The following is a 21,996-nucleotide window of genomic DNA, read 5'->3' as shown; positions in this document are numbered from 1 at the left end:
TTTTTTATAATTAACAATTATTACAAATTGGAGGCAAATCAGAATGTTTTCTTTTCACGTTGGGAACTAGCAATTGCTGATTATCAACATCTCCTGAAGAACGCACTGTTCTCCAACACAAGAAACACGTAGATACCACCTAGGAAATCACAGCAGAATTGCTTCAATATCCCTCTCTCCCCGAAATGGAACAGACTGTTGACTGCCTTCCATCTCGACTAAATCTCTCCAAGCCCCATGGGTGGGGGGGTGGGGGGGGTGCCGAGACAAACAACTGAATGAAATGAAGCAGAGGTGATTTTCAGGTGGTGCCGCAGCAAGCATAACCATAGAAAAAAGGGGGGGCCTTTGGAGTTTGTTGCATACCAAAATATACGAGGTGCGCACTGCTTGAATATATTGGTGGCTTTTATTTTGCACTCAAAAAGGGGAGAGTTGGTGTGTGAGGGGGAAAGGAGGTAAATACAGAGGACATGTACAGTAGTAATACATACTATCCACCCCCCCTTGTCTGATCGCATTTCCCTCCCTACCTTCTTGGTTACAGCCCCGAGTTGCATCCTTTACAAGACAGGGGCAAGGAAAGGTTGCGTTGCCTGAGGCACTGTGTGCGAGTGTGTTTGTGTGTCTGAATTAATGTGCTTGTACATGACTCTGTGCACAGATTAATGCCAATGTCAAATGTATTTTCCATTTCCTTTCGCTTTCTTTGAGTTGGAATTTTAAATTCGGTGGATTTATAAGAACTATTGTTGACTGCTCCTCAGATCTCTGCAGGGTGAATACAGACAGCTAGCTTGACTATCTGTCCAATCTGAGTTTTCTCTCGCACGACTATTTTGCAGCGGCACTGTGCGGAGTTTAGCACCGCCCATGACGATTTTGATTGGTTTAAAGAAATGCCATTAGCACGTTTTCCTCCCATCCCCGAATGCTGTGTGGAGTAGCCAGACCCTCCTTCAGGGCGCTTTGGAGGAGGGTCTGGCAAAGCGAGACTATAGCAGAGGTACAATTCTTGTTTGTTTTTCTATTTGTGCGTATAGTAGCTCTATTCTATTGGAGGTACCATTGTTCTGTGCATATGATACTGTCATATAGCTTGCTTTTTATTTTTGCTTTTGTAATTGAGATTTTGTTGTGGGATGGGGGGGGGGGGGGGGTTCCTTGTTAATAACTGTATTAGTATTATTGTATTACTGAAAAAAACAATAAAAACATTGTTTAAAAAAATAAAAATAAAAATGCTGTGTGCTCCTCTATCATTGTCTCCCTTTTTGGGACGGTTTAAAGCTTGGCTTTCAGTAGTCTACATCGATATTTTATTTCCTTGATACTTTAGGCGCCGCCGGAGTGTATACAGTATGTTTCCGCGCTTGCTCACACCTATGTGTAGGTGTATATACAGGGCAGTCCAGAGCCGTGGTAACCTCACTAGCCTGCACCTCATTATGGGATTTTTCCATCTGGCGTTTTAGTTCTCCAGTGGTTCTACAGTATGTGTGACAAGACCTCCCAGACGCACTGCGATGATAAGATAAATGTAACCTCATCTAATTGAAGAGAATCAAGTTAATTTCCGTGTTAAGTTGCATTGGGAAGCTGCACTGATAGTCCCGTAGGCCAGCTGAGCCAACGTCTCACACCACTGCAGAAACAAAAGTGACTTACACCACATTTACATTTTAAGCATTTAAGTATGACTGTTATCCAAAGCCCCTTACAAAGATTAAATAGTTAAGGATTCCAGTAATGTGTGCCTCGCCGCATGTTTTCCCAATGTGCCCAAACTACAGCTGATAGTTATTGTTTTATCAAACATAATGCTTCGGGGGGTTTAAAGATAATTACTTCCTATATCCTTTAAAACACCAAACTGTAACAAGAAATGCTTTGTTCAGTAGCACTAACCATGCAGAGTGTTTGCATGTATCTCATGCATGACTGCAGGTATTACATAATTATTCTATATGTAGTCTTAGTTTGTTCTTCAGTGTGTGTGCACCCATGCAAGACCATGCAGTGTGCTGAAGCGAGGGTTTTCCCGTTTCAAACTCCTAGACAGACTCTTTAATTGGGAATTTTTATTTCTTATTCATTTTTATCTTTCACTTGTCCCTGTCGCCCCACAATATCAGTCCCACGGATGATGTTACAACCCATATCTGACCAAAAGCAAAAGGGGGAAAACCCTGCTAAGGTGAGGTGGTGTGTGTGTGCAGCAGGGGAGGGGTCTCACCTCTTGGACAGAAGCTTGTTGAAAGAGAGGAATAAGAGGATTAGTTCTCGGTATGTCAATGTGAATCTGCAGAGAGAGAAAGAGAGAGAGAAAAAAAAAAAAAGACAAACACTGAAGCAACGGGCACTGGGCAGGTTAGCACAGATCTGGGCATCACAGACAGTGACAGAGACAGAGAGCAACAGTTAGTGGATTGGTATCCTTGATTGAAGGCGGCCGGGGCTTTCGGTGGTCTGAAATGGATGGCAGCGGTGGTCTTGAATGCAAGTGTGCATATGTTGAGATGTCTTTGTGATGCTATGTGCTTGAGAGTACATTTGTGTGTGTTGCTGTGTGTGTGTTTGACCACGTCTATACCATTTCAGAGTGTCTGCCCCGCAGATGGACAACATTACAGGCAGACAGAATCATCAGAAGGGAGCCAGACGGATGCAGGACAGCGTCTGGAGCCAAGCCAGATAAAATAGTCCAGACTGGACGGGGCGGACCGTTTGTGAGAGTGTGTGGCTCGTTACTGACAGGACTGGGAATTGAGCTGTATCTCACAGTCCTGTCTGCTCTGTCCACCTTACCTCTGTCACCTTTGGCTGCAGCACCAAAGACTCAGGACTCATCCTAGGAATGTCTATGTGGATCTGACAGCAACATGGGAGAGAAAGGTGTTAGACAGACACACACACACACACACACACACAAATGTAGAAGTCCCCCTTCGTGCACTTGTCCTCATTATTCCGCATTTAAACCTGTTTTTGGCAGCTATAAGATCTCCTCAGATGTACTCAGGAAGTAGTTAGTCTGGCTCAATGGGTGTACATTTCTGGGATAAAGCCTGACATGTGGCGGGTCTCCCTCTCGCTATTTTGGCTTAGTGCCACCCAGGAAAGTTATCATTGGTTTGAAGAAATGCAAATTGGTTTAAAGAAATACAAACAAGCCAAAGTGTTTTTTCCCCAATCTCCGATAGACAAGCAATGTAGCCAGACCATACTCCATGGCGACCTAGTGCTACGAAGATAGGTCCGGTAGTGCGAGACTAGGAATGGGTAAACCCCAGAATAGGGGCACATTCAGACATAAAGAAAAGTTTGGCTATTTTTAAACCTGGGTCATATTCTCGTGATTGTGGCCCTTCTTACAAAAGTAGATACCTATGCAGTTAGCCACAATAGGTAATTAGGTGGCTAATTTCTGTGTTTACTTTTGGTCGGATTTAAGCTGGTATTATACTTATTGGAATGACTCTAATGCTTGTACCGCTCATCCCACTGGGAATCAACAACCCTCTATGCAACTTTTAACAGCATTCTTTCCATTGCTTTGATTTGCTTTCCTATATGGTTCTAACTACCCATATAAAACTGTAGGCAGCTACTGCCAGCTAACAAAAATAACACAAGCTAAAAACTCATATGACAGGTGGCAAGGAGAAGGATTTAGGTGGGTTGCCAGTGTAGCCACAGTACCTTCAGAAGCCCATTATATTACAAAGCCCTGCTACTTTAAATGTGTTTAGGGAGTATTTCTTAAGTAGTTTTGCCCCTAGTGGCGAGAAATAGTTTGATGCAGTCTTAACAGGAGCAATTGTTTTAAACACAGAACTCCAGTGTATACGCATGTTATGATAGCCTAAAATAAAGATGGAATTCTTTTCAACACTTTCTCTTGGGATGGAACAAATACACAGCAGTACTTCAAAAAGCTTGCAGTGCAAGCTGGGACTTCTACAATGGCTACAGCAATATGCATATGGATAAACACATACACACACAAGCTGTTTGGGAAAGGTACCAACAACATAAACCGATATATAAACGAGACAGATGGACAGACACAACTGTGGACACAGATGGAGAGATCTACACTGCTGATGGACCACCTAATATGAGCAAACACATAGACAAACATAAAACACATAGGAACTTGTGATGCATGCTAATATATCTACAGCCACTTAAACATAAAATACCCAAAATACATACAAACCCACTGACATGTGTGCAAATACACTACCACACACGCAGAAAAAAATTCACTTAACATCATGGCTCAGTCCTTCAACAAAAACAGTGTTGGAACAAGCAGAATTTGGCAGAAAAGGGAGGCATCAAGACACGATCCAGTCAGTCATCAAAACAAAGTATGCCAGCTTTCTGGAACAGTGCAGAAGAGATCAATGGGAAATTGGACTAAATATGAGAAATGTGTGTTTTTGCCAACTTTGATGTTTCTTATTGGCTTGTAATGAATGGGAAGTGGTTGAGTGTTCAAATGAAAGAGTATGTGGGGGGAGAGAAAGACAGATAGAGAGTAAAAGTAGATATTATTTTCAAAGCCAAAGAAAAGGGTTCATTTAAGCAGTTTTCTGAAGCTTGGGGCTGGTTGTCTCTACTCTGTGAACAGAGCTCGACCACCCTCCCTCCATGTCAACACAGGCAAACAAACCGACATCAGTCTGTACATGAGGGAGGAAAGGACAGAGAGAAAAAAAGCATAGAACTGGTTCCAGTAATCCTGTCTGCATGGCCGAATCCTGTCAAAACACACACACACACACTTTCACACACACACACTTTCACACACACACACTTTCACACACACACACACACACACACACACAGCCATGTGTCCTGGGTTTGTGCTGAGGGAATACATTAGTGACAACAAGTTGTTCCTGTAATTGAAAATGGAACCTTCTGTAGATTGTCCTGTCAGACAGGTGTTAAATAAGTCACATGTAAAAGAAATGAATGAATGAGTAAACAGGACCCGGGAATGTACGCATATGCATATACCTGTCTGTATGTGTCCTGATGGTGTTCGTCATTGCGGGAGTCATAGTATTGCTGGATGAAGCCAAAATATTCTTGTCTTTTTCTCTGTAGGACGCTCTCTCTTCTTTCTGCATTAGCTGGTAGGTAACCCTAAGAGAGGGTGAGAGAAGGACAGAAGTAGGAAAGAGTTAATAAAATGGTGAATATAGTTATTACTCCACTTTAATTCATACTCAGTAGCTCAGGTTGATGGAAACAATAATGATTGGGAAGGCAAGGAAAGACAATTTATTTATATAGCACAATTCAGACACAAAGGCTGTGCTACAACTAGTGCTGTACACAAACATACAAAGCAAATAAATAAAAATTCAGCATTCATAAACCGCAGAAGTCGAGATAGAAGTAGAATAAGATGTTCTTTTGCTGGCAGGTGGATTCTGTCACCCTTGACAGAGCCAGGCTAGCCGTTTCCCCCTGGTTCTAATCTTTAAGCTAAGCTAACCATCTCCTGTTAGCTATTTAACTCACAGAAGCATCAGGAGTGTATATTGATGTGGTATTGATCTTCTCATCTAACTCTCAGCAAGAAAGTAAATAAGCGCATTTCCCAAAATGGCAAATTATGTATTATGTCAAAAATCCTAAAATCTGACCTCATTATAACTGCAATAACATCAATCTTGAAACTATGAAAAGTAAGTTAAAATTTAATTATCTGCAACAAACCATTCATTTGTATTACTTATATTAAGTACTATACTATATTACTATACTTAATACCAATAGAATGAATATTTGAAATGTAATGTAACATTGTGTAAAATGTACAATCAACATTTACAAAGCCTTACTGATTCTAGTACATGCCCATACAAATGTTAGCAAGCAACTGGTAACAAACTAATATACCTGTCTATTTTTGACACGCATGCACAGAGACACATGCTCACAGACACACTTGCGGGTTCCACATGGGACTCATTAATTCAGCTTCGTAGCTATTCAGTCAAACGACTTCTCGGAGTCTGAAACTCCATGACATTTACGCTGTGTGTCTCTCGTAATTATTTGTCTGTCAGTATTTACTATTTAATGAGCCTTTATTTCCAAACTCTTGTTCTAAAACCTGGACTTGCTTGGGAGTCTGTTGGCCAAGTTCAATCACAAACCAAACCCAACCACCTGGGATTACATAGTCTGTCAATGACACACTTCACTTTGCAGAGAAAACTTTCTGCTGCTTGACTAAATGTGTTCTGCCTCTTAGGTGAGCTACCTTTCTCTGTCTGTGTGTGTGCGTCTGTGTGCGTGCGTGCGTGCGTCAGACAGTTTATGTGAGAATTTATTTGTAAGTGTGTATCCTCCTAGTGCAGTCAGACTTATGCAATGAGGAGAAAGTCAACTCCAAACTAAACAACAAATCTAAAGTCTATTAAAAGCGAGAGCTGGGACCAGGGGCTCTGAAATATTCACGCAGTTAAAGCCTTCAAAACAGAATTCAAACATGACTGTTCACTCTAAAAACTTGTCCCTGCGATAAAAAGCTGGATTGTGTAGCTGTTTAACTTCCAAAAGCTCAAAAGGTCCTTACATGTTTTTATATTGCCTTACGTGCATGTGTTACTATACAATTTTAAGAATTCATAAGTAGTTCCACAACATTATGATGATTCAAGACAAAGAGGGTGGGAGGTTATTTAACCAATTTTAACAAAATGAGTCTTGTGGTGCCTTACAAACTGATGGCATGTAACGCCGGCTACACACTGGCTGCGTGCTAACTGCAGCTGCTGCTAGCCTTGTCTGTACACATACATGTTTCCCATAAACATAAATATATACTGATTTGATTACAGCAAAGACAACGTCGGCAGTATTGACGGCAAAATAGGCTACACATTTATATCTGCATTTATGTCAAAACCTAGACACTTTCAAACATCAAAATGTCATTAATTAAATGTATTCGTGTCAAAATGACATCTTTTCATATTCTATTTCGCCTGGAAATGCTTCCAACACGCTTGCGTGTCGCGTGAAAAATAGGCGTCGGTCTTATTTCTAGCATGCACACGTTTTCGAGACGTGCGTGTCACGCAGGGCAGTGTGGAAGCTCTAACCTGTTAACATGGGAGCCAAAATAAAAACGGACACGCCACGCAGCCAGTGTGAAGCCGGCCTAATGTTAGTAACTTCTGATGTCTGCCACTGAACCAATATTTTTCTTAATGTACATGCATAGTGTTGTGTGTGTTACTGATATTAAAGCTGAAAGAATTAGTTGAAAAAATAAATATGAACACTTTCTTTTTGTTTTAGTCTTTTATAACAGTAAATTGAATATTTCTGGGTTTTGGAGTGATGGTCAGAAAAAAATGAGACATTTGAAGATGTCACATTGGGCTCTGGGAAATTGTAATGGGCATTTTTCACCATTTTCTGATATTTTATTAACCAAACTGATTAATCGAGAAAATAATCAGCAGATTGGTCGATAATGAAAATAGATGTGAGTTGCAGCCCTACCTGAAATTAATACTATTCTAAAGAATGTAGAGCATTTTGTTATATGTTTGTAGCTATAAGTATTTTTGAAGTATATACATATAAGTATTCTTCCATTTGAGAAGAATTCCCTTGACAGTTTTTCCATGCTGACCTGCAGTGGAGAAGTGCCATACTCGGGTGATGACACCTGAGCCACCTACATTAGCTGAAAAGGACAAGGAATACGATTTTTGAGCCAAGGCTATTTGATAAAGAAGACCTGGAGATGTGCTTGAAAGCTCCAAAGGTCAAGACTAAACCTCCATGCTCAAATCTTTCATAGAGTTCCTTGGAATTCGTTTAACAGACAGATGTTGTAGTACTGTAGACAAGTGCTCTCTTCATCACTCTCTTACATGTATTTGTCAGAACTTTTTCTGAGAACGCATTTGGCTGGTGATCTACAAGAAGCCGCCTAGGCGAGAGTATGCATGCATATGCAAGAGCTTGGTACCATTATATATGTATGCGCAAGTGAAGTATTCAATTTTGGCCTTGGCCGCTTCAGTCTTCAGTCAGATCTGAGAGCAACTCTGTTTTGGATTGGCTTTAGTGGAATCGCCATCAAACAAAACTTGTCTACCTGCACCAACAAAGACAGCCTGCACATCAGGCGGGAAAACACAACATCCTTGAAAGGGTGATAGTGACTGTGTGTGTGTGTACTAAATGTGTGTTTGTTATCTATGTGCATCTTTGTCTTTGTTGTAAGTCTGCTGTTTGTTGTTTTTAGAAGCTGGCTGCCACTTTTTGGTAATGTGCAAGCATATCAACAATCACACATGTACACACAAAGTATCAATTTTGGGCAACTGTCTAGAGGAAACTCCATAAGAGCAGCAACAAAAAGTTTTTTTCCGTCATTTTTTCAAAGCCCCTAGAGAAGCCTGGAGGCTTATTTGTTGCACACAACTTTGCTAACACACAAACAAACACTTGGCTAACACATACTCATGAATTGTGAAAAATACGCATACTTCAAACATGGCTCCACACACACACTCATTTGTAAACATTATGACATATAAACACACGAATCCCATTTCACATTCCCTGACAGCCCATCTATCTTTTCTGCCTTACATCATACATCATTCAATGGATTTCTCATTATCTGTTGGTTTCAGTCACTAACCCTGAAAAACAACAATGTAAATCTTTTCACGACCAAAACACTGTGAAGGAGACAGACTCCTTACTCATCCACATCTCTACCCGACTGCTGCCAGTTGGCCAGACGGTCGCATTTGTGCCCGCAGAAATCAGGCTAAGCACTGACTTTTCACATACAGCTCTCTGCCAAAAAAATTGTGTTGAAACTGCTCCATGTGCAAACACAGGAGTACACGCACACAAAAAAACGAACCACAACAGGCCAGCTACAAAACAGTGGGCTCCAGTGTTATGTGCTTTCAGCCAAATGAGGGACAGGAGAGCATGTGTGTGTTGGAGGTTAATGGACAGCTTGGCAGAGGTCAATCACACACTGCAGCTGCATTACTGCTCGATAGGCCCTCCCTCCCAAACACACACACACACACACGTGTATATATCGTGATTCTTTTCCCTAGAATCTATATTTTTTTACCAATAATTCACCTAAATATTTTGTGTTTATACAGTACCGCTGATGGCGACAACATCATATCCGTTTCCAGGAAAACAGACAGAAAGGAGAAACTGCAGAAAATACATAAAAATAAATGTACTTCTTTGCAAATTAAATAAACGTCAGACTCACTGATCACAATATTCAATAGTATCGTATCGCAATACTTCTAGAATCGCAATTAATTAAAATCGCAATATTAATCGGCACCCATGTATCGTGAAAGAATCGAATCGGGACAAAAGCATATCGTCCCAGCCCTACTGTAAACAAAAACGTTGGAAAAAGTTTAACATAATTGTGCATGTTTGAAGAATAACTGGTTAAAAGGAAAAGGATGCAGTCAGTACAAGACAATAGAGAATTGGGCCATCCTGGTAGCTCCAGTGTCCAGCTCCAGAGTGTGCGCCCCATGTATAAAGGCTCAGTCCTTATCGCAGCAGCTGAATATAACGGAGTATGTCTCACAGTAAAAGTACATTTAGTGCCCAAGATCCAAGTGTACTTACTTATGCTTGAAACTGAGTACATTTTCATTTCACTTGTGGTCCACTGGTTAAAAAGGGTGAGTTGAGATTTTTTTTTTTTTTAACGGAGCGATGGAAGACAGAAAGTGAAGCATAAATGCATGACCTGCCAGTGGTTCAAAATGTGGCAGCACAATGTTTCCTCCTGCCTCCGTTAATCAGTCTACTGTACATAAACCTCATCTCTTCATTCTTCCTTGCATCAATCTACTCCTCGATCCTTCCATCCCTCTAATGGATCCTCCACTTCACTAATCTCTGTGTAAAAACAGGGGAAATATGCTTGGGGAATCCATTTGGGGAATTTAAGAGGAAATTGGTTGGTGTTTTTTTAGTCTTCTCGCAATCTAAATGGATTTCTACTTAGCAGGCACACATGATTCTGGAAGCAGAATGGAAACAAACTGTCCCGCTACAGGCACGCAAAAGTCGGAAAAAATAAAACTTTACTTCTTTCGAAAAATGCTTTTGTGGCTTTGTCTCTATGTACCCACTTCTGGTCATCTGGACATCTGGTGAGCTGAGTTTCGCTACATGGTTTGAGTTTGGAAACATCAACATGAGAATCAATTTCACATCGGGACTAACCGCCTCTCGACTACAACTTGTAGAGATAAAATGAAGCATGCCTCTGCAACTGCATGACCTCTTTCTTAACCTCACACGTATTCAGAAACCTACCTTGCTGTAAGGTTTAGGAGAAATTAAGACAATGGACTGCATCTGTGGTTTTCCAAACTAAATGACCAATAAGAGCCAAGTAAGAGGTGCGCTCATCCAATCACGTATACTGTAGAAGGGTTCGGGATGATGTCAGAGCGGCTCCAAACTTATATAAAACCATATTGAGTGAGCTGAAAATGGTGGTCTGGCAAAGCTTGTGCCATGGACGCCATTCGCTATTTTACACCCTAAATTCACATTTACATCTTTATCTTGCATGAAACAGAACTTTATTTTTTTATCTATTTAAAAACAAAAAGGCTTTCTCCGATACTCAACACAATGCATATTTTCCAACCATACATCACCAGGGCTTCACTGCTTTACTGATCCGACTTTAATCGCTTGTGTTTTTTATGCCATATTCATAGAAATGACTTCCCCTTACTTAGTCAATAAGTAAGTTCCTCCTTTATAATGCAGAGAAGGAACAGATACTACACAGTCAGCAGTGCTGCTTGTCACACTCATTTCTTTTGGGGATGACCCATCCCATGACCCAGACATAGTAGGCCAAATGCAGAGTTTGCATTTCCCCACATATATACAAAGTAAAGATATACAAACACAACAGCAACATCTTTCAATTCTTGGTGATTCCTGTGATCTGTTTAGAAAAAGCACTTTGCTCAGGTCTTAGTAGTTCATTTTGAGAGGTGACAATGGATCGGCACTTCTCGTGAATTAAGGTTGAAGTATCCAAATAGAAAAGGAACTAAATGTTCTAGCCGAGGTGTGAGATGCCTCTAAAGAGTGTGCATACTGAGAGAGGTTGATCACATGTCTGCCTCGTATGAAAAAATCAGTGCTCTTTTCTCTCAGGCGATATAATTATGTGTATTGTTGTAAGGTAACAGTTGAACATAATAATGTCTAAATATGTCCCAGCTGACGCTGCTCCCTGATACATCTCATATAACCCTTTAGTGTTATCAATATTTCCACAGCCAGTTAGTTTTCTCCTCTCCCACCACTTCACATTTAACTCCACACTCCATTAGCAAATGCACATATTGCCACAGGCTGACATTCTTTCACGAAGCAGAAAAGCCATTTAATTTCTCCTTTCTCCTTCAGGCTCGGACACAAAGTGCTCTTTAAATTTTTTTTTAAATAAGACGGTATTATTTCTGAAATATTAGAAAGTTCAGCCGGATGTGTTTCTGAAGCCGGGGGCAACCTGGAGCCTCTTGCTCAAACAGTGAAAGGAGGTAGAGAGAGCTATCCAGTCAAGCTAAATATTGCTCTCTCCCTCTCAGCCTTGTTGGAGATTTTTTTTTTTTCTCCTGCTTTTTAAATTTCCACACAGGCTAATAACAGTGGAGACGATTTCTGTGATGTGGTGGTAAATGCAGGCCATTAGGGGAACATTTCCGAGCTCAAACCGGAGTGGGGAAACTTTGTTTCTCGTCTTTGTCAGGTAAAGAAGAGCATGGCTCAAGCATGCTTGCTGGAGGGGAGAAAAAAAATCAAATAAGTTGTTGCACGCTGGTGAGCAGGAGAAGGGCACAAGGGACACCACTGGAGTGAAGTTTTATTAGGTGCCTCTGCCAAGTTTATGGAATGCAAGCGTGGGCTGTGAGTCTGAATGTGTGTGTATGTGTCTGCGTGCTTTCCAGACAGAGAATAGATTTTTCGAGCCTGATCCCTCCTATCTATTTCTCCACTGGATCACACCATAGACGGGACAGAAAAGGCAGTCAAGTGTTATGACACTTCAGAAGATGATGATTGCTTTTGACACTGTGCCCACTTTTCGCTTGAATCCAAACCATGGATTTAACCCTGGGATAATTCACGCTGCATGAGGCCCTGGAAATGTGTTGAAAACCTTGCCAGGTAGGGCTGAGATAACTTCAGATATGGATCTGAAGTTTGCACGGTCAAAACGCCCCCTATATATTTATCAAAGTCATCTGGACATACACGTCTTCAATGAAGATTTGAGTTGTATTCCATTAAACTGCATAAATTCTTAAAATCATGCCCAACGGGTCCATGTCCATGAAAAACTGAAATATTATATATACAGTGGCACTCATAAGTTTATGAACCCATGCTAAAGTTGACTAAAAAGAGGAATAAAAAAAAATCATCTTTTGGAAAATTATCTTAATGCCTTAATTAAAAAAATGAGGAATTTAACCAACCTTTAAGGACACCAATTTTCTTTGTGAATGAATAATGTATCGTGGAATTAAAATAGCCCCACATCATCACATACCCTTCACCATACCTAGAGATTGGTATGGTGTACTTTCCATAAAATCATCTCTCAATGCAAATCAAACCAGCTATTAGGCTGACTGAAATAAAACCATGCCAGTCTCTAGGTATGGTGAAGGGTATGTGATGATGTGGGGCTATTTTAATTCCAAAGGCCAAGGGAACTTTATCAGGATGCATAGTATCCTGGATCCATGAAATAACGGGCCTTTAAAAATAAAGATCTGCCTGCCTCTATGGGAATTTAACATAGGGGTGTACTCACTTATGCCCCCTGTATTTTAAGGAAGAACATTTATTTATTTACGATACATTATTCATTCACAAAGAAAATTGGTGTCTGTAAAAGGCTGGAGTTTTCCTAATTTTTTTAATTAAGGCATTAAGATCAATTTACAAAAGATGATTTTTTTTTATTCATCTTTTTAGTCAACTTTAGCATGGGTTCATAAACTTGTGAGTGCCACTGTATCTCGGCTCGTGGTGATCGTGTTGGATAGCAAAGCACCGGCTTGGTTTTTAACAAGTTGGAAGTTGTCATTCAACTATTAGTCTCGCATTGCCAGACCTTCCTCCACGGCACTGTGGAGGAGGGTCTGGCTAATCTACACAGCATTCCGGGATGGAAGAAAAACGAGCTCTGGTTTATTGGCATTTCTTTAAACCAATCACAATCGTCTTGGGTGGCGCTGAGCCCCAGACACAATGACGGTGCCTTTGCAAAACAGCCTCGTGAAGGAACGTGTTTTGGTGGAACGTGATTATTCAAAGGATGTTTTGGTCGTGCAACAGAAAACTCAGATTTGACAGATAGTCTAGCTAGCTGTCTGGATTTACCCTGCAGAGATCTGAGGAGCAGTTAACCATAGTCCTCATAAATGGATCGGAATTTAAAATGCCAACACAAAGAAAACAGAAGGTGTTGGACATCCAGCCTAAAAAGAGGGACATCCAGCGGAATTTCCGGCGGCACTTGAACAATCCCGGAAGTGGAACGTCGTCAATTTAAACTATTCAAATATTAAGATTGTGCCCTGAACTGAGGAAATAAACTGGCTCTTAAGAAGCTGCAGGGCTTGGAGGCTTCATAGTTTAAAGAAGAGACAACAGATGAGTAGACTACAGCCGGAGAGGCTTGGAACCCTCCAAAGAATTCAAGACCACATCTGATTTCTCTATAAAGACAAAAGAACTACCTTTTTACATCCACCTTTGAATCCTGAAGAGAGTGAATATTTTATACTTAAATATGTTGGGTGAAGTATGACTTTAAAGAATTTGGTGGACATTTTGGCAAATACACTTTCCAAGGGTTAGATGAGAAGATCGATACCACTCTCATGTCTATGGGGTAAATATGGAGCTAGAGATGGTAAGCATGGGGAAAGAACTAGCCTAGCTCTCTCCAAAGTTCCAAAATCCAACTAGCTATTGCTCGTAATCCTACAACCCCAACACCCCCCCCCCCCCTCTCATTTCTTCCTTTTTTGTTTTCTGAACTATTATTTTTGAATGTGGTTTTGTCCCTTGGTTCCTCCTTCAGGCGTTAAAACCATCATTTATACAGGCCGCAGGGTAGCTGCGCTTTGCAAGCCCAATATTTACTGCAGCGTATGAACACACACTACCCACACATGCACACATAACGTATATACTCACAAACATTCACATTCGAACACAACCTCTAACTAACCATTAATGGGGTGTTATCTATGGTACATTAACTAAATCACCCAGATACACACACAAATTGTCAGCTGGAGTGCTGAAGTGCCCCTCTCATTCCCAGTACCTGGCTGCCTACACTGCAGCCAATGCTTTGCAACTTCATACGGCGTTAAGAGCCCTCACTTCAGTACAGTACCAAACAAAGCAGCCGTTAACGGTTAAAGCACCCAGTCAGTAACCTCCCACCACCAAAAATCGCATGCACACACACACACACCTTTAATGACATCTTTTCTGCAGCACATTAGCTATTGTGCGGTAATTAATGGGAGAGTCATGGTGTTCAAAAAGCCAGTCTTCTCTCTGCAGACTAGGAGCTTTGCACCACAACAATGGCTTAATGAGTAAACACACTGCGTGTCTGATGAATAAATTATTTGTGCCTCGCAATTAATTTTCCCTATTGAAGTCTGAAAAAAGCAGGACTGTTACCAGTCTTCATAAATCAAAAAAGGGAGGGGTTTAGAGAGAGAAAATGAGAGCGACTTTTTGTGCATTAGTGTGCGTGTGTGCCTAAGATCCTCTGTAATGTGTTTATTATTTGTGCAATATTATCTGTGTGCGTGCAAGTGTGTGTATGTGCCTACGCGTGCATTTGATGAAACCGTGTTTTCACTCGCGGGTTTAAGTATGAGGTTATGTAGGTTTTTGTCTTTGAGTGTGTTTCTGTGTGTGTAAATAAGTGTTTTCTAAGTTTTACACAAATTAGTGTTCGTTTCAAAGGGTGTGCTGATGCCTTAATGTACATTACATATGTGCAGCATGTGTGTGAGTGTGTAAGCTGTATATAAAACTTACCGAAAGGAGCTTCCACGTTATCGGTCGGACCTGACGCGGGATTCCAGACCAGCTGAGTTTCCGTAGCTCCTCTGTAAAACAACACAAATTCCAGAGGGTCCATTTTAGATTCTTCACAGAGATTTTTTTTTTTTCCACACAAAGACTTTGATCTCCCTCTCATCTCGACTGATAAATGGCAGGCCGCTATTATCAGCCAATATCACTGTACGTTATCACCAACATTATTATTCTCTCATTGACCTGGACTCACACCAGCACCGGACTGCATTAAGTTGTGCAGAAAATTTGGAATGTTAATCTCAAATATTGACATTAGCTTTAAGCCTCAAAATTCAATCATCAGTCGAGCTCTATTTCCCTTCCTTGATTTGAACCTTTCTAAACACAGATACAGAATTATGCAATAAACAGCCAAAGAGATATTGAGATGGATGTTAAAAAAAAAAAAAACAACATCTGATGTTTCACCACTATTGTTTCTCCTGAAAAAAAAATTCTTAAGAACCAAAAATATCAAAGTGTATTTACGGTGTATGCTAACAAATATAGCCTTACTGTGATAAAAAGGAATCCATTTCCCACGACACAAAATTGATGTATTGATGGATTAGTAAGTCATTCTTGGACATCATTCAATCAATCAACTAGCCAACCATCATTCAATCAATCAACTAGCCAACCAACTATGTCCTCACTGTCCAAACTTCCCACCCGGTCTCTTTTACTTCACTGAAATCATCTGATGGGTTAGAAGTGGATTATTAACTAGATTTTCTCCAGGCCGGTTGGGAGATCCGGCAGGCTATAATGTAAAATAAATCTGATGGAGAGGTTCAAATTGAACTTTGAAATTGGCAGAGTAGTTCCCTTTGGGTCCATGAAGACCCAGAAAATATGGCTTAATATTAGGTGTTACACAGACATCTAACCCATATCCGTCTCTCTCTAACACATACACTGACAGTAAGAGAGGATGGGTGGGTGGATCATCAGTGAATGGTATTAAGCAACATGTGTCTTCCATTTCATCCTATTTTTAGTGAATTGAACATAATAACTAGACTACAATAAAGGTGTAGGATATAATTTGCCCTGCAACAAAAAGAGACCATGTTAATAAATAGAGCTTAAGCTATTGTTTGCAGCAGTGCTTCTGTAACATTTTTTGACCTTCCTCATGCCATGATGTCTCCACCCTGTTCATTAAAACAAACTTTATTTACCAATCTACCTTCTTTTGTGCTATAGCCAATTCTTTTTGGAAAATACACAACACATTTTTGTCACAACATACAGTATATTCTTCACCCAAATAACTGTTCCTAGAGGGAAGTGAAATCACTGAGTGACCTTGTCCACCAGGAAGCTTAGGATATTTAAGATATATGATGCTTAAGAAGCAAAATGTTCCTGGGTGAGTTCTTGCAAACATGAACTCATCCATTATTCACAGACAGGTCTCCCTCTGCCCGGGCCTCGCAAACCCCCTATTAGCATTCAGCAAGACGAGTTGCCACCGCCAAACCGAGGCAAACATAAAATGCAATGGAAATCTCTTCACTTGTAATTGCGTTGCCCCTGTTTTACCTGCATTCCAAGAGTGAAGGGGAAATTAATTTCCGTGCAAATGAAATGGCACTGCCTTAATATACTTTTCTGAGTAAAAAAAAGAAAAGAAACAACTGTACTTAATGAATAAGCCAAATTCTTCCTCGACTCTTCTTCAAGGCACAGGCTGGAAATTGATAAGCCCTTTGCACAGAGTGAACGATATTGATTAGGGCTGCCAAATGACTCTGCCTTGCCTGTTCTTCAAGGCAAATGCAATGGAGAGTCAGAGACAGATAGCAGAAAAGGAAATAGCAATCAGCTAAACAGCAATGGGCTAAGTCCATTGGCTAAATTGAGTGAAACGCATTAGAGCTTGTTCAGCTGATGGGAGAAGCTATTTATTCACTATAGTTCCTGTGCATCTTCCACTTAAGATTTCTCCCTTACCTTGTCCCCATTGGCTTTAATTATATAGAAATTCAATACAGTGATCTAGTGCAAAGCACTGCTCTGTTGGTTCGGAGGGAGTCAGAGCCCCACAGTATGGGAAAGGCTTTGATTACCTGTGCAGCAGCAAGTCGCTTTTAAAAACATAGATGGAAAAAAAAACTCTCTCAGACATGACACAGACCATAAAAGTTGCAAAGCAAAGGTGCTGCAGGTTTCCTACCGATTATCTATGTGTCTCTTTGCTCCTTTCCTTCCTCCCTGCATGAGACTAAAACAAGTGGAAGGCAATGTGTGAAAGTGTGTGCAAATTGCTACCAACTACAGACATAGGAAAAACTGGTTTTGCCTCTCCCCAAATCTGTAGCTTTCAGGCGTATTTAGCACTGTGCTTGTAAATTCAATTTGCCAGTTTTCTGAGACTGCCACTAAGAGGCACTAAAGGGGGAACTCCACCAATTTTACACAGCACAGTATACTAACAGGCCTTAGGGAGTATTACTGCATTTGAAATATATATATATATACATACATACACACACACACACACATATATATACACATACACCTGTTGTGGCTCAAGAGGGAGCTGTGTGAAATTGCCTGTTTAAAAATGCAAAAAAAATCTGGGGGAGTGGATTTTGAAAGCAGTGAGCCAACATGTACCAGACCTCTGTAGACCGATCCTTATCTCTGCTTGAGACTAGCGGCTCGAGGCTACATTAGCCAGCGTTTGGAGTTGAATTGTGGGTAATGTATGCAACAGGTTTTGACAAGGAAGAATGCATCGAATTCTAAAAAAGACAATATCTCTGGTTCTGTTGCATCGTTTTTGATCATTTTTAAAACTTTCCATAACATCTGACAATGTTATAGGAGGTCAGTGCTTAATTGATTGGAACACTCCTTTAACAAATCATTTTTGTTTTATCATGGACAACGCTTTATCAAGCAATACCTATTGTTAGTGACATGGTAAAATACAATATTGATGATGCAAGATTGATTGGCACTGTGGTCCTGTCTCTGCGCTGAAATCGTTTCCAGGCGAAGCGTGGTTGGTTATAGTACATTCATTTTTTGCAGGCTACTGCATGTCAAAGCACATGTGCATCAACTTTATTACATTTGCATTAACTTTTATAGCTACCTTTTACAGTACTGCCAGATTAATTTTTATATCTTTGGATCTACGCCGCCAGTACCTGTGTATGTTTGGATGTCTGAATGTTCGCAATAACGTCTACCTTTTACACATGTAGAGTGGGACAGCCGCAGTAAAGTTGTGCAGGAGGCACTTGCAACAAAGTCCAAGCCTTTAAGGGTGAAATTATTATCCTGCGTGCACCTCTACATTCATTACTCTCCTAACAGCTAGTCAAGGGTGTCTCTCCTCTTGCCTTGCACCTTTTGAACCTTCATTTGCACTGTCAGACAAAGAAATGAGTCCATGAATCTTGTGGGCTCGGGCTTAATTAAACTATGTTATATTTCCCTCACCTGGCATTAATCTCACCATAGGGGGTTATAGAGAGGAGGGGTGAAAGGACGTGAGGCACAAGTTAGCTAGTCTTTACATCCTGATGCTGCAGTGATCTCCAGAAAGCCCCGTCCCCTTTGGTTCAACACTTTGTATTACAGGAAAGGCTTGTAGAAGGAATGGGTGCACTGAAGAGGCATGGTGGGTGTGGGTAGAAGTGTGCAGAAAGAGCAAGGGGCAAATATTTACTTGACACCATGTGGCCAGCAGTACAAGCAGATGTGCCAGTTAGACCCATACATCATAGACAGAAAAGCACACACACAGCCTCTACTTCTAAAAATCGCTGTCTTCCAAACACATTCTCCAGCAGAGAGATGGACCACTGCAGAATCCAAATTAGTTACCCCAATGCACTGCACTGGGACAGTACTTGACAAATTCAACTAGGAAATATTTTTTCATCATATTCTTCCAATTTCACACATTTTAATTAGTCCTGGGCTGAAACGCTGCTTTGAGAGGAGAACTGCATAAGAAAAGATGTAATCCATAATCCATATGTGAAACAGACTCTGTGGTAAATGCTTTATTCTAATGCAAATACACACTATTCCCCACAGTGGGCAGAGACAGAGAGGGCAACGTAGGCATAGTTGGCGTACAGGCTAAATTGCAGATGTCGTTTCATTAGTGTAAGGCTAGCTCATCTCTCAAAAAGCATATCTGACTCTGTAGGGCATTTCTTGTGCATTATGAATGAGACAGCCAAGCCCTAGCTGCACTGGAATAAATTAAAGGCATTTCATGACATTTCGAAAATGAATCTGTTGTTTTTGCTCAGCGGGCACTTGTCACAATGTGGGTGCGTATCTGCAACTGTCCCGGAGGCGATGAGGGGCTAGCTGTCCCCCGTCAGTTTCAGTGAACAAAGTTAACAATGCAAAAAAGCTTTTTCTAGCTGACAAATTTGTCACTCCCCTCTATACATAGTCATCTGTACAACTAAAAACTACTAATAGAAACCGTAAAGACATTCCTTTAACAGGTCTCTACAGGAACAATGTAGAGGCAACTCATTAAAGCAAAAACTAAATTTACCGTCAATTCACCCCACAGGCAATTATTTCAAAGTATACATATAAAATTGCAAGCAGGGGCAAGTGAAGACAAAATTTCCCTTGTGGGACCAATAAAATATCACGTTATTATTTACATGCTTTGGAATTAGTGTGATCAGTATTGTGGGTGTTTGTCATGCTGGCAGGCACAGACCTCAGGGGATTGGTCGGGAGAGATGGCCTTAACCCTAGAGGAAGCTATATCCCTCGTTGGCATGAAAAACACCTGTAACATCAGCAATGTGCAACTCAAGGGCATCTGCTGCTAGTCCTTCCTCTGTGTGTCTACTGTATTCCATTATGCATGAACTTACAGGGGTGCAGTCTGTCTTGGCTGGAGTTTAGCTGGGGACCACAGGGGGTGATTAGGACACCAAGTACCTTCTGTTGAACACCCAACAACAGCTGCTCGGATGTGGGACCCTCAGAGGTAATGAATGCTCAATGACTCTTCAAACATTCGGAGGGCAAAATATAACTAATATCTTTTATATCTTATATCTCGTTTGTATTTCAACTTATATGAGATAATGGGTGTTATTCACCTCTCTGGCCCAGATTCTCCCAGCCTGCACTGGGGATTTGAACCACTTACATGTGGGTCACAGGACTGTTTCTTTTCAATTTGACTACATAAGAAGTTTTCAAAAGCAGGGGACTTCTGTTCCAGAGGTAAGAATACTTTAAAATTTGAATAACGTAAAAATGGCTGACTCCATGGGTGAGTCCACCTATTCGGGGCAAGTTCAGACATGTCTATAACAACAGCAGGACAGAGCAGGTGTTTACGTTTTAGATCCTTAAATTTGAGAAGCTGGAAGCAGTGAATGTTTGACGATCATCAGAATAGTTGCTGGGTAACTTTCGGTTGAACAACGATAAATTGACTAATCCTCTCAGCTCTATTATGGACAAGGATGTGGATATACAGTCAAGTGCCACCACTAGAATCATTCATGCATTCATAAAAGGACGGTTTGCTTCCTGAGTGGACTGAAACAATTGAGCTTGAGTAGCTTAACTGGCCGAGTGAGGGTTCTTACTATAAGCAACCGAGCGATATGAGGCGGTTCTGTTAGGAAAAAAAATCAAATGGAGTAAGAGAGAGAGAGAGAGAGAGAGAGAGAGAGAGAGAGAGAGAGAGAGAGAGAGAGTGAGAGAGTGTGTGTGTGTGTGTGTATATATGTGTGTGTGTGTGTGTGTGTGTGTGTGTGTGTGTGTGTGTGTGTGTGTGTGTGCGCGCGCATAGGTGATTGTAAGTGTGTATGTGATAGGGTGTGTAACTGCACCTCTTCCATGTCTGTCTGTCTGTCTGTCTGTCTGTCTACTTGCCTGTCAGTCAGTCTACCTGCCAGTGTGCATGGCTCTGTATGAAGGCCAGTAAAAAGAATAGAAGACAGCGAGAAGCGCTGTCAGTCAGTGCTGGCTGAGCAGGGAGCTGATGGGAGTAGGGGGAAAGCTGGTTGGCGGGCCGGAGCCATGCACTATTCAGGCATCATTCAGACGGAGCGCGACCACTGGGCCAAAACACCACAAGGTTCTCGGCAACACGCACGCACGTGAATACCACACACACCTGCCAAAACTGGGGTTTGTAGCAGGAGCTACCTCAGCAAAACCAAAAACAAGACTGCAGCACATATACTGCAGTCTAAAGCACAACAACTTTTTTTTTTTTTTTTTTTCAATTCAGTTTCTTTCTCTCTTGCTTTAAATACAGCAATAAGATGTATATGATTCACCGGAAAATGCAAAAGCCCAAACACTCACGTGTCCAGTAATCATCCAAAGCACCTGTGTGATACCCATGAACAGCTATTGCTATGGTAAAATGTAGGTAAATGCCATTCATTCTTCCCCTGTTGCAGGCGCTGTCCCAGTGTCATAGGAAGCTATTTTGCCAGTGAGGTCAGAAAAACAATATAATCAGAACAGACACATGTATCATGCAGTGTATTAAAAAGTTAAGCTCCCCTCCTATAGACCTTGAATGCTGTGAGAGAGTCCTGAACGCTCTAACTCATCTAGAGGACAAAGTGATGGCGCCAGGGAGCAGACGGCTCGTAAACTAATGGGACTCTTGTAAAAATATACTCCCCCCTGGATTATACCTGCTCAGGAGGCCTGATGGATGGCCCAGATGGCTGGGAGAGGACACTGACCATAGATGAGTGTACAGGTGTGACTGTGTGTGTGAGACTGTGTGTGTGTGTGTGTGTGTGT

At 41.2% G+C, this 21,996-nt stretch overlaps 1 protein-coding gene across 3 annotated transcripts in view; it reads right to left on the bottom strand.

Annotated features, from left to right (window-relative positions):
* The window catches only part of tbc1d22a (TBC1 domain family, member 22a), a 123,799-nt gene that overhangs the window by 86,831 nt on the left and 14,972 nt on the right, over positions 1-21,996 (bottom strand). The window contains exons 6-9 of one of the 3 annotated variants that reach the window (XM_078281450.1): positions 15,172-15,242; positions 5,032-5,160; positions 2,809-2,871; positions 2,237-2,302 (exon numbers count right to left, since the gene is read on the bottom strand). In XM_078281450.1, coding sequence (XP_078137576.1) covers positions 2,237-2,302; positions 2,809-2,871; positions 5,032-5,160; positions 15,172-15,242 — 329 coding nt within the window. The remainder of the gene's footprint in view (positions 1-2,236; positions 2,303-2,808; positions 2,872-5,031; positions 5,161-15,171; positions 15,243-21,996) is intronic. The other 2 variants (XM_078281453.1, XM_078281452.1) reach the window with 2 other exon arrangements.

Source organism: Sander vitreus, chromosome 23 (assembly GCF_031162955.1).
Source record: "Sander vitreus isolate 19-12246 chromosome 23, sanVit1, whole genome shotgun sequence".
In the NCBI taxonomy this organism is placed as follows: domain Eukaryota; kingdom Metazoa; phylum Chordata; class Actinopteri; order Perciformes; family Percidae; genus Sander; species Sander vitreus.
The sequence above is the reverse complement of the archived record's forward strand: the minus strand, read 5'-3'. Positions and strand labels throughout refer to the sequence as shown.